The sequence below is a fragment of the Rana temporaria genome, chromosome 11, assembly GCF_905171775.1.
Source record: "Rana temporaria chromosome 11, aRanTem1.1, whole genome shotgun sequence".
In the NCBI taxonomy this organism is placed as follows: Eukaryota; Metazoa; Chordata; class Amphibia; order Anura; family Ranidae; genus Rana; species Rana temporaria.
Genome location: NC_053499.1, coordinates 7,101,153 through 7,114,858, shown reverse-complemented (window position 1 = coordinate 7,114,858; position 13,706 = coordinate 7,101,153). Strand labels below are relative to the sequence as shown.

Below are 13,706 nucleotides of genomic sequence, written 5' to 3'. Positions count from 1 at the left end.
TTTGACCAAATGCCCATCCTCCAGAGCCTCTGGTTTATAGACCGGATACATCCTACATATAGAGCCATTTGACCAACTGCCCATTCGGTGTCTCTGGTTTAATGACCAGATACATCCTAAATATAGAGCCATTTGTCCAACTGCCCATCCAGAGCCTCTGCTTTATAGACCGGATACATCCTACATATAGAGCCATTTGTTCAACTGCCCATCCAGAGCCTCTGGTTTATAGACCAGATACATCCTAAATATAGAGCCATTTGACCAAATGCCCATCCTCCAGAGCCTCTGGTTTATAGACCGGATACACCCTACATATAGAGCCATTTGACCAACTGACCATTCGGTGTCTCTGGTTTATAGACCAGATACATCCTAAATATAGAGCTATTTTTCCAACTGCCCATCCAGAGCCTCTGGTTTATAGATCAGATACATCCTACATATATAGCCATTTGTCCAACTGCCCATCCAGAGCCTCTGGTTCATAGACCGGATACATCCTAAATATAGAGCCATTTGTCCAACTGCCCATCCAGAGCCTCTGGTTTATAGACCGGATACATCCTACATATAGAGCCATTTGTCCAACTGCCTATCCAGAGCCTCTGGTTTATAGACCGGATACATCCTACATATAGAGCCATTTGACCAGCTGCCCATTCGGTGTCTCTTGTTTATTGACCAGATACATCCTAAATATAGAGCCATTTGTCCAACTGTCCATTCAGAGCCTCTGCTTTATAGACCAGAAACATCCAAATATAGAACCATATATCCAGTAGGTACAGTGTGGTGCTGCGGCATTAAATACACAGAGTCTGGTTGTAGGAAACTGTATTAGAGACAGAGTTTAACATTACAAACAACCCAGTGGGGAGGCACCCGACCGGGATCCCTCCCAGGTTGTAATGGAGCAGGTCTTCGATATGCCGACGGTATCTCTCCTAGAGGGTGGAATGCGGACCGGTTTGCCCCAAATGGGAGGATTTCAGAAGGATGGCGTGTCCTTAGCCTGTCCCTACAAGTCTGGAACTTTTCCCTTCTGCTGTTCACTTTCCCTGACAGATGGGTAAAATATCCCTACACTAATCACTCGCAAAATGCATGCCAAACTAGGGTCTTAAATAGACTCTGCCTGACCCAAGATGACCACCAGAGTCACATGGAGTAGCAGTATCCAGCCGGATTGCTTCCCCAGTGACCCAGAAAACCATAGAGGAACATGTTTCTTTTGACTCCCTCTCTACCTGCAATGCTGCTGAGTTGAGCGCCACCTGCAGTGGAGGAAATAGACTGCACCTGCCTACACTCTGGTTTATAGACCAGATACCTCCTAAATGTTGAGACTTTTTACTCACTGTTCACTCAGGACTGCTGGTTTATAGACCAAAGAAATCCTAAATATAGAACATATATCCAACTGTACATCCAGAAACACTGGTCCAGGCCCTGTCCCCAATTTTGAATAAGATTTTGATATATATTATTTAATTGGGTGGTGTTCATTGTTGGGAAGTGGGCTTAGGGAGTATTGTTTTGACTCTGGAGTCCTGCTTTAATTCTCTTCTGCCGTTTTTCAATCTGCTATACTCTTGCCTTTTCTATGTTCACAGATTCTTCTCGCAAGGTCAATGAGAACAATGGGGAAGCCTTGTCTTCAAAACCGTCAAACTTGATATTGAACAATTACCTCAACTTAACATTACCAAGAAAAAGAGTGCCAAAGGTGAGAAATCGAATAGCTTTTGTAATAGATATACTTATAATGTAGAGTAACTACAATGGAAAATCTGTTATTATTTACATTGTTAGAGGCAATGCCACATGAGCCAGAAAGAGAAGGTAGAGACAGAGGCCCAGATTCTCGTAGAATGGCGTAACTTAGGGCGGGCGTAACGTATCTCATTTACGTTACGCCGCCGCAAGTTTTTCAGACAAGTGCTTTATTCATAAAGAACTTGCCTGTAAAGTTGCGGCGGCGTAGCTTAAATCACACGGCGCAAGCCCGCCTAATTCAAAATAGGCAGTAGGGGGCGTGTAGCATTTAAATTAATATCGTTCCCGCGCCGAACGTACTGCGCATGCACCGTCCGTAAAATATCCCAGGGTGCATTGCTCCAAATGACGTCGCAAGGACGTCATTGATTTCGACGTGAACGTAAATGGCGTCCAGCCCCATTCACGGACGACTTACGCAAACGACGTAAATTTTTAAATTTAGACGCGGGAATGACGGCCATACTTAACATTGATTGCCCCTCATATAGCAGGGGCAACTTTACGCCGGAAAAACCTAACGTAAACGTCGTAACTTTACTGCTTCGGCTGCGCGTACGTTCGGGAATTTGCGTATCTAGCTAATTTGCATACTCGACGGGGAAAACTACGGAAGCGCCACCTAGCGGGCAAAAATAAAAATTGCAGTTAAGATCAGACGGCGTAAGAGCCTTACGCCTGTCGGATCTAATGGATATCTATGCGTAACTGATTCTAAGAATCAGTCGCATAGATACGACGGCCCAGATTAGGATTGAGAATCTGGGCCATAGAGAGTAAGATTCTTGCGTTTACGTAAGGGCATTTTTCTTGCTGACCGCCAATGTAAGGAGCTTTTTTCCCATTGGTAATCAATCGAAAGGGCATTTTCCCACTGACCACCAATGTAATGGGCATTTTCCCACTGGTCACCAAGGTAAGGGACATTTTTCCCACTGGCCAGCAACTTAAAAGGCATTTTTTCACACTGGCCGCCAATGTAAGGGGCAATTTTCCCTCTGGTCATCAACGCAAGGGGCATTTTTTCCACTGGCCCCAACACAGGGGCCATTTTTCCTACTGACCACCAATGTAAGGGCCATTTTTACCACTGACCCGGAATGAGTTTAAAGGGGGTTTCCCAATCCCTGAAAATTATTTCAGGTGTTCCTCTGGGGTAAAAAGCTTGAGAAAGGCTGCTGTAGGGCATTTCTTGTGTAAGTTCAGTAGCTTGGTCAGTCTCGATTCTGAAGCACAATGGATAAATTGACGTATACAGTATAAGGTTTCTCCAACCGGATCGAATTTGACAGCTGTTCCGAATCTCATTAGGCCTCCCATATTTTGTGATTTATTACAATATCATTTAATCCTAGATAAATAAATCCTAGATCAGTCGCTCCAGCAAGGAGAGGGAAAAATCCTTTTGAAATTAACTTTAAACAAATGTCTCCTCCGTTCTTTGTCACCCTCGTCCTCTTTGCAACGCCCAGCGAAGGTCAGACGCCGCGGTGAGCAGCTGGAATGACAAACCTTTCATCTGACAACGTGCGCTAATGAGGGGAGATAAGTCCGAAAGTTTCTCATATGGATGTCATCACAAAAATCCATGGCAACAAAACACAGGATCTCCATGCCCCCGACAACATGATGTCATCTAATTACTCTGCATCAAACCCAATTCAGACTACCTTCTGGAGTTAATTGTTCGGGACGCAGCCGGTTGAGAAACTTAAGCCCTTTTTTTTTTTTCTATACGTCTCAGAAATTTACCAGATTCATAATTTGTCTCCACTCCCACCCCTCGGAATTAAACAAAAAATCAGAGTCGGCTTGGAATCCATCACGAAACGCTTATCTCATGAACGGAGCTGCGTGCAACCATCAGAAAGCCCCCTGCCCCCTTCCTTCGTCTGGCTCACTCATATATTATTGTCTCACACTCGACATGAAAACACTTAAAGTACAACGTTGGCATGTGTCGTCGTAATGTGGCCCACATGTGGGCTACAGAGGCCCAGCAATTATTTTGACGTCACCCCGGGTAGAATTCAATTCCGATTCAACCTTCATCTGTTTCGTCTGCATGTATTAATTTATTCCTTGGGTGGAACGGGAAATAAAACTGCGCAGACGTTTGTTTTCTATCAAGTAACAAATTTGTATCATTTCTAGAAGTTCGTCCAGCTTATTTGTGTTCAGGGCCATACTATATGTGTTGGGGCCCCAGAGCAAAACCACTTAGGGGCCACCTGTCTCAGTATTTACTCTAGTGATTGTACAGAGGTTCCTACACTATGGCTAAGTATGTAGCCCAGCATGTTTTGGGCCCCTGTGCTTCCAGACCCTATAACAGTTGCAAGGTCGGACAGAATTGCAAAGGTATCTGCAGCCAGTCAGTTTTGGGCTCCTGTGCTTCAGGGCCCCATAGTAGTTGCAAGGTCTTCTGAAATTGCAAGGGTATCTGCAAAATGCTACTGCTGCTTGCATAAGCCATTGTGTGGGCAGTCAGTTTTTGGCCCCCGTGCTTCAGGGCCCCATAGAAGTTGCACGTTCTGCCAAAATTGCATCGGTATCTGCCAAAATGCTACTGTTGCCTGCATAACCCATTGTGTAGGCAGTAATTTTTGGGCCCCTGCGCTTCAGGCCCCATAGTAGTTGCAAGGTCTGCCGACATTGAAAGGGTATCTGCCAAATGCTACTGTTGCCAGAATAAGCTATTGTGTACCCAGTTAATTTTGGGCCCCTGTGCTTCAGTGCCCCATAGTAGTTGCGAGATCTGCCAAAATGCCACTGTTGCCAGAATAAGCTATGGTGTACCCAGTTAATTTTGGGCCCCTGTGCTCTAGGGCCCCATAGCAGTTGCAAGTTCTGCCAACATTAAAAGGGTATCTGCCAAATGCTACTGTTGCCTGCACAAGCCATTGTTCTGCCAATCAGTTTTGGACTCCTGTGCTTCAGGGCCCCATAGTAGTGGCATGGTCTGCCAAAAAGGCAAGGGTATCTGCCAAATGCTACTGCTGCCACATTAAGCTATTGTGTAGCCAGTCAATTTTGGGCCCCTGTGCTTCAGAGGCCCATAGTAGTTGAAAGTTTTTCTATGGTTGTAGTTAGACCCTTGGCTGTGTTTAAACTCCATAAGGCAAATAAAGAAGAAAAGGGTCAAGGAAATGGTCTGTCATGAATAGGATGGGAAACAAGGCGAAGAAAGGGACCTTGGGGCAAATGGAGCCATCTTAATTCAAGCAGGGGTGGCCCAACTTCCAAGTCATTTTCATATTGAAAAAATACCAAAATGTACAGAGAAGTGCGAGCCATAGGACAGAGAAAGAAGAAACAGGCCATGAAAATGGTGGGTCATGAATAGGATTGATTACAAGGGGGCAATGGGAACCCTCCTAAATTCCTGGGCCACTTATGCATGTCATCCATCCCATCAGCATCCAAACTCTGTTGGAGAAATCCATCTGCCAAGTCATTGTCATATTGAAAAATTGGCAAAATCTACAGAAGAATAAGTTCCATAAGGCAAAGCAAGAAGAAAAGGGTCAAGGAAATGGTCAATCATGGATAGGATGGGGTACAAGGGAGGAGAAAAGGACCTCTGCGCAAGGAGAGCCCTCTTAATTCCTGTAGGGGTGACCCAACTGCCAAGTCATTGCCATATTGAAAAATTGCCAAAATCTACAGAAGCGTAAGATCCGTAAGGCAAAGAAACAAGGTCAAGGAAATGGTCTGTCGTGGATAGGATGGGGTACAAGGGGGAGAAAAGCACCCTGGGGCAAGGGGAGCCATCTTAATTAATGCAGGGGTGGCCCAACTTCCAAGTCATTTTCATACAAAAAAATTAGCAAAATGTATAGAAAAATACGAGCCATAAGACAGAGAAAGAATAAACAGGCCATGAAAATGGTGGGTCATGGATAGGATGGGGTACACGGGGGCAGGGAGAACCCTCCTAAATTCCTGGGCCACCTATGCATGTTATCCATCTCATCAGCATCCAAACTCTGTTGGAGAAATCCAACTGCCAAGTCATTGTCATATTGAAATATTGGCAAAATCTACAGAAGAGTAAGATCCATAAGGTAAAAAAAAACAAGAAAAAGGTCAAGGAAATGGTGTGTCGTGGATAGGATGGGGTACACGAGGGAGAAAAGCACCCTGGGGCAAGGAGAGCCCTCTTAATTCCTGTAGGGGTGGCCCAACTTCCAAGCAATTTTCATATTGAAAAATTACCAAAATGTACAGAGAAGTACGAGTCATAAGACAGAGAAAGAAGAAACAGGCCATGATAATGGTGGGTTATGGATAGGATTTGTTACAAGGGGGCAGCGGGAACCCTCCTAAATTCCTGGACCCCCTATGCATGTCATCCATCTCATCAGCATCCAAACTCTGTTGGAGAAATCCAACTTCCAAGTCATTGTCATATTGAAAAATTGGCAAAATCTACAGAAGAGTAAGATCCATAAGGCAAAGCAAGAAGAAAAGGGTCAAGGAAATGGTCAATCATGGATAGGATGGGGTACAAGGGAGGAGAAAAGGACCTCTGGGCAAGGAGAGCCCTTTTAATTCCTGTAGGGGTGGCCCAACTGCCAAGTCATTGTCATATTGCCAAAATCTACAGAAGCGTAAGATCCATAAGGCAAAGAAACAAGGTCAAGGAAATGGTGTGTCGTGGATAGGATGGGGTACACGGGGGAGAAAAGCACCCTGGGGCAAGGAGAGCCCTCTTAATTCCTGTAGGGGTGGCCCAACTTCCAAGTCATTTTCATATTGAAAAATTACCAAAATGTACAGACAAGTATGAGCCATAGTAGGTGGGTGCAAGGCCTTAGGCCACCGCCTACTTTGCCTAATTAGAGAGCCTCTGATCATTATGTTTTGTCCATTTTCATTTTTTGAATCGTAGCGCTCCTGGACATGCCTTTGAAGCAGATCGATGTTCAGTGGAGTAACTTTCTTTCCTTTTTATCTCTCTCCAGAATGAAAATAAGACAGAAGAGAACGACTTGAACAAGAGAAGAAGGAGGACGATGCAGATATTTGAAGAGGTCGGTTTCCTTATTAATCGGTGATGACAGCGTTCGTATTATTTTTGCGGCTTCTGAGCGAGAACGCCGAGCCACGGGCAGATATTTCACCGAAATAAATGGGAGCACTTAGTAGCAGCTGGAGCGTATTACGGCAAATCGCCCCGTCCCTCCAAAGTAATATTATCCATCCGCCCATTCATCAAGAAACTGAGAAATTATTTCACGGGGACGATGCCGGGTTCCCATAATGTATACCATTCCCACCTGTGTGTATTCAGCAGCAGCTGTGTACTTTACCGCTGTTCCCTCCTTCCGAATTCTGATAATTTTTCTGCTAAAACCAAAAGCAAACCTACGGGACAAGTATGAAGGTGACAGTGTCAGTCAGGGCTGGACTGGGACAAAAATTTGGCCCTGGACTTCATCCAGACTGGCCCACTTTGACAGGTCTCTCCCACAGCGGCCGGACTACTCCCACACCCCCCCCCCCCCAGCCACCCAAGCCCCCTCTCCCCCTTCACTAGCCACTAGCCGTTTTACTTTATTAGAGTAGAGCGGCTGGTACTGGTCCTCTTATAGGCAGTACCAGTGGGGAAGCTAGACATTATTTCTCCCGGGGCAAAGAATCAGTTTGGTGCCCCCCCCCTCCTTATGGGACAAGATTAGGCAGAAGAGAGAAACTCCCAGGCCGCTGTCACTGAAGCCAGCCCACTGAGCCATCGGCCCACCGGGAAACTCCCTGTAGTCCCAATGGCCAGTCCATCCCTGGTGTCAGTGCCATTAATTAGTTCCCCCCGTAGAGCAATTATTTTCATTTTTCAGATACAGTACATGCTAATATCTGCATTTTTGGCTAAAGAGTTACATCTGGAGGCCAACGCTGTATCCTGGCCTAGGCCAACAAGGCCCAGGCCTAGGGCAGCACTTTCCAGGGGGGGCAGCACGGAAAGAGTCACCACTGCCTTACTCTACACTGGTAGTGTAGTGACAGTCTTATGGGGTGGACTGGGCTGAGAGGCAAATTAGTCTAGCGCCCCCTGCTTTGCAGAGAAAGTCGGTTCTACAAAGTATTGACTCCAGGGGGCGCCATACAAATGTCCCCCCCACACTTTTCACATATTTATTTGTAAAAAAAATGTTGAAAACCATTTATCATTTTCCTTCCACTTCACAATTATGTGCCACCTTGTGTTGGTCCATCACATACCTGTATAATGATTGAAGGAGGTCTTACTTGTCTTCTTATGGTGTAAAAAAGTACATGACACCGATGGGCCCTTCGAGAGCGTTGGGCAGTTCCTAAGTCGGTCTAAAGCAGTCTCTATTTCTCTTGAACATGGCAACCGCCCTTTATTTACAAATACGAGACGCGTTCTCACGCTGCCTCCCTCCCTGGAATCTTAGAAGTTAGATTTTTCTAAATCGGAATGTCTGGTATGCGGAAAGACTTCGGCCGGAGCTCTTGTGTCTCGTTCCATGATGGCTCCCGTGTTCTGGAGACGCAGTTTTTTTTTTTTTTTGCCGGGGGGGGGGGGGGGGGCGGTGGTGCTACAGGTAAAAAAAAAAGGTTCAGCAGACCCCACTTAAACCACTTCCCGACGGCCGTACGACTTTGTACGGCCGCAGGGTGGCTCTAAGGCCTCATACACACGACCGAACATGTCTGCTGAAACTGGGACCAGTTTCAGCGGACATGTTCGGTCGTGTGTACGGCCGACCGGACAATTTTCCGGCGGATCGGACAGGTTTCCAGCGGACAAATGTTTCTTAGCATGCTAAGAAACATGTCCGCTGGAGGCCTGTCCGTCGGACATGTTCGGTCGTCTGTACGACTTACCGGACATGTCCGCTCGGCCGAAAGCCCTCGCATGCGTCAAAGTGATTCGACGCATGCGTGGAAGCATTGACCTTCCAGGGTCGCACACGTCGCCGCGTCATCGTCGCGGCGACGGCGCGGCCACGTCACCGCATATCCTGCCTGCGCGGATTTCGGTTTGATGGTGTGTACAGCCATCAGACCGAAATCTCCCAGTGGACATGTCCGATGAAAACGGTCCGGCGGACCGTTTTCATCGGACTGTCCCTTCGTGTGTACAAGGCCTAAATCTCTGGGAGACCGTCTTTTTACGGCCTCCGCTCCTCCTGGCCACTGGGGGGCACGTGCCCGCCGCATCACTGAGATGCCAATGCGCATGCCTGGCGGCTGCGATGTCTGCCAGGCACCCGCGATCGGTGGTTACAGAGACAAGGACGTGGATCTGTGTGTGTAAACACACAGATCCATGTCCTGTCAGGGAGAGAGGAGACCGATCTGTGTCCCTTGTACATAGGGACACAGCATCGGTCACTTCCCCCAGTCAGTCCCCTTCCCCCACAGTTAGAACACTATGCACACATTTAACCCCTTCCTCACCCCCTAGTGTTAACCCCTTCAATGCCAGTCACATTTATACAGTAATTTGTGCGTATTTATAGCACTGATCGCTGTGTAAATGTGAATGGTGTCAAAAGTGTCCGATGTGTCCGCCATAATGTCCCAGTCCCAATAAAAATCGCAGATCGCCGCCATTACTAGTAAGAAAAGAAAATAATAAAAAAATAATAATTCTGTCCCGTAATTTTGTAGGCGCTATAACTTTTGCGCAAACCAGTCGCTTATTGCGATTTTTTTTTTTTTTTTACCAAAAATATGTAAAATACGTATTGACCTAGACTGAGAATTTTTTTTTTTTTTTTTTTTAATGGTGCTATTTTTTATAGCAACAAGTAAAACATATTATTTTTTTTTTCAAATTGTCACTTTTTTTTTGTTTATAGCGCAAAAAATAAAATACGCAGAGGTGATCAAACACCACCAAAAGAAAGCTCTATTTGTGGGAAAAAAAGGACGCCAATTTTGTTTGGGAGCCACGTCGCACGACTGCGCAATTGTCAGTTAAAGCGACGCAGTGCCGGAAGCTGAAATTTCACCTGGGCAGGAAGGGGATATATGTGCCCAGTAAGCAAGTGGTTAAAAATGTCTCATGTCTTGTTTTTGCAGATGGGAAGTTTCGTAAGTGAAAGTATCGGATCCGGGAGCGAATGCAGCGACACCAAGGAGGTCATCAACCAGAACAAAGTCCGGTCAATGGCCACCCAGCTGCTGGCCAAGTTTGAAGAAAACGCACCGAATACGTCCATTCGGAGACAGGTAGGACCCGTGGCTGCCATGTGGCCAATGGCGAGATTCGTGTTGGGTATAGTTTTATATGTAAGGGTGTCGGTGACCTGACATGAAATATGTTTGGAATGCGTTGGTGGAGTGCTGGACTCCAGAGTGGGTGACAGTCAGAGGTCACAGTCTTAAGAGGCAACTTTCTGTCCCCCCGGGGGGTCACATGGGATCAATGGAGAAGTCTGTGGAGTTTTGAAAGGATGAGCTCACCACAAAGCTTGGGTAAGCCTAGTAAGAGTTTTATTTTTCACGACACAAAAACAGAAAGCCAACACATTTCGGGGGCCCAAAGCTCTCTTCATCAGGGCCAAGAAATTAGATAACATAAATTAATACAAGCCGGGTATTGTAGACCGCAACCACCGATCTGCTTCACTTTGTATCTCTCTATCTCCTGTATGAACAATGTTTATAAACAAAGTTACTTTGTATCTTTCTATCCCCTGTCTGAACAATGTTTATAAACAGTGTTACTTTGTATCTCTCTATCTCCTATATGAACATTTTTTTTGTAATTTGGTTGAATTTCTGTGCCATATCCATAAATGCTCTCCCTCTCGTTCCCATTATCCCCCTAAAGCCCATACTGACAAGTCTGCCATATTGCAACTTCTCAATCAATAGAGTCTTTCATGTTTTCACGGTGGGATTATAAAGGATTACAGTCAGACACCTGGTGTTGTCCTGGGTTGTAAGTGCACCCCCCTCCCCGCAGTGACATCATCCCAGGTGTGTCAATGCACCTGCTGTTGGTGTGACTGATGAGCTGTAATGAGCAAGAGCCGTGATGTCATTGGTGAAAAAAGTCAATAAATCTCAAGTTTCTTAGAGGGGGATTAGCACAGTGGTGGATTGCTGATGGGCCCAACAGTGCAAAATATTTTGGTAATTTTGGTAGATTATCTTACCCTGATTAATAGAAACACAGCAAGAATATTAATGTGTTTCTATGGATTTTTATACTTTTTTTTTTTCTCCTTTTTTTTTCAATATTCCTTTATTATATTTAAGAAAAGTACATACAAGTGTACGATTTGTAATACTTTTTTTTTCTCCTTTTTTTCAATATTTCTTTATTATATTCAAGAAAAGTTCATACAAGTGTACGATTTTTAGTACTTTTTTTTTTTTCAATATATCTTTATTATATTTAAGAAAACTTCATATTTTTTTTCAAAACAATAAGTAAAAAAAAAGTATTAAAAATCATACAAGTGTATGAACTTTTATTAAATTATAATATTTAAGAAAAGTTCATACACTTGTACGATTTTTAATACTTTTTTTTCTTCTTTTTTTTTAATATTCCTTTATTATATTTAAGAAAAGTTCACACAAGTGTATAATTTTTAATACTTTTTTTTTCTTCTTTTTTTTTCAATATTTCTTTATTATAATTTAGGGAAAGTTCATACAAGTGTACGATTTGTAATACTTTTTTTTTTCTCCTTTTTTTCAATTTTTCTTTATTATATTCAAGAAAAGTCTATACAAGTGTACGATTTTTAGTACTTTTTTTTCTTCTTTTTTTTTTCAATATTTCTTAATTATAATTTAAGAAAAGTTCATACACTTTTATGATTTTTAATACTTTTTTTTTCTTTTTTTTTCAATATTTCTTTATTATATTCAAGAAAGTTCATACAAGTGTACGATTTTTAGTACTTTTTTTTCTTCTTCTTTTTTCAATATTTCTTTATTATAATTTAAGAAAAGTTCATACACTTGTACGATTTTTAATACTTTTTTTTCTTCTTCTTTTTTCAATATTTCTTTATTATAATTTAAGAAAAGTTCATACACTTGTACGATTTTTAATACTTTTTTTTCTTCTTCTTTTTTCAATATTTCTTTATTATAATTTAAGAAAAGTTCATACACTTGTACGATTTTTAATACTTTTTTTTCTTCTTTTTTTTTTAATATTTCTTTATTAAGAAAAGTTCATATAAGTGTACGATTTTTAATACTTTTTTTTTCTCCTTTTTTTTCAATATTTCTTTATTATATTCAAGAAAAGTTCATACACGTGTACGATTTTTAGTACTTTTTTTTTTCAAAAAAAGAAGAAAAAAAAGTATTAAAAATCTTACAAGTGTATGAACTTTTCTTAAATTATAATATTTAAAAAAAGTTCATACACTTGTACGATCTTTAATACTTTTTTTTTCTTCTTTTTTGTTTTTTCAATATTTCTTTATTATATTATAGAAAAGTTCATACAAGTGTACGATTTTTAATATTTTTTTTTTCAATTTTTCTTTATTATATTTAATAAAAGTTCATACAAGTGTACAATTTATAATACTTTGTAATGTTTTATACTGTTTGTTTCCTTAAAGCTAAATTTAAGGGAGGAGCAATTGTTGTACGAATCTTTTCGATTAGCCGTCATTCCTGCCTCATTCTTGTTCTCACCTCTGCTAACCTTTTCTCTCCATTTCTGCTATTATGTTTTTTTTTTTTTGTTTGTCTTTTTTTACCATTGCATTCATTTTGAAGGCTTTACCCCTCTCTGATAATTCCGTGCCAGAGCCTCCCCCCTGCGACCCGCCTCCCGTTAACCCTCGCTTTGCTAAACCTCAGGATCCGCCCCCTCCTCCTCCCGCGCAGCCTCCACCGACAAGACAGGTATGGCGCTCGGCGTTTGGTTATGAGTGAGCACTTGGCTTTTACTGGAGGGTCGTGGGGGGGCAGAGTTTGCATATGGGATGGGTTGTTCTGCCGTGAACATTTTCTGATGAAACGCGTAGAAATGGCTGTTTTATTGTGAATTTGTAATTTTTTGGTAGAAGAGGACCGCAGCCAATTTTAAAAACATAGGCATCGGATGTAATTTGGAGTCGCACCTTAGATTGTGGAAGGTTAGAACCTCTACGACGTCTGTTTCCTCACTGAAGAGTGTCCTCTAACTTCCCGTCATGGTGACACCCTCTCATGCCCTAACGCAAAGGGACAATCTGCCCAGTGGGACAGAAATAAAAATCCATTGAATCTGGAGTTGAAGTATTGGGTTAGAACCTCTCTCAGGTTTTAGTCTCTTAGGATAAATGGAGGGGGTAGAACTATTGGGTTCTGAATCTCTGTCAGGTTCTCAGTTCTTGGGGAACCCCAAGAATATATTATTTATATGGAGTTGAAGTTGTTGTATTTCAACCGGGTATCTGGATTCTGGGCTGGCTGCTTCTCCACAGTTTCCCTGGTTTGTAACGGAATGACTCTGGGATTGAAGCACCACACCGAGAGTTAATCCTCCTGATTTAAATATATTCCAAAATGAGATCAAATAAAGGACCTTGTCCCAGAGCCAAACCATTATGGGGTGACAGAACTTGCCCCCTTGGTCAGGGCTCGAAAATGAGAAACAGCGGCTGGTTGGAGGTTGGTTGAAGAACTCTGCACCCCAACGCTTGTTTGGTAAACATATTGCTTAATTCATATTTGTAATTCAGTCCAGCACACTCTTCATCCTCTTCAAGAGAGCTTGAAGAGGCGACCCTTGTCCCCTGAAACGCGTTGCCACTGTGACAAAGTCTTTTATCTGATCTCATATTGGAATCAATTTATATCTGGATGATTAACTCTCGGTGTGGTGCTTCAATCCCAGATTAATTTATAAGCCAGGAAAACTGCGGAGAGAAGGCCAGCCCAGAATCCAGATGCCCTTTCGAAATACATCAAATTCAACTCCATAT

General features: G+C 43.0%; 1 protein-coding gene across 10 annotated transcripts in view; it reads left to right on the top strand.

Moving 5' to 3' along the window:
* LOC120916987 (F-actin-monooxygenase MICAL2-like) overlaps positions 1–13,706 on the top strand; it is a 300,525-nt gene that overhangs the window by 151,369 nt on the left and 135,450 nt on the right. For 6 of the 10 annotated variants that reach the window (XM_040327945.1, XM_040327946.1, XM_040327943.1 and 3 more), the window contains exons 14-17: positions 1,617–1,729; positions 6,747–6,815; positions 9,838–9,987; positions 12,514–12,642. In XM_040327945.1, coding sequence (XP_040183879.1) covers positions 1,617–1,729; positions 6,747–6,815; positions 9,838–9,987; positions 12,514–12,642 — 461 coding nt within the window. The remainder of the gene's footprint in view (positions 1–1,616; positions 1,730–6,746; positions 6,816–9,837; positions 9,988–12,513; positions 12,643–13,706) is intronic. The other 4 variants (XM_040327950.1, XM_040327949.1, XM_040327948.1 and 1 more) reach the window with 1 other exon arrangement.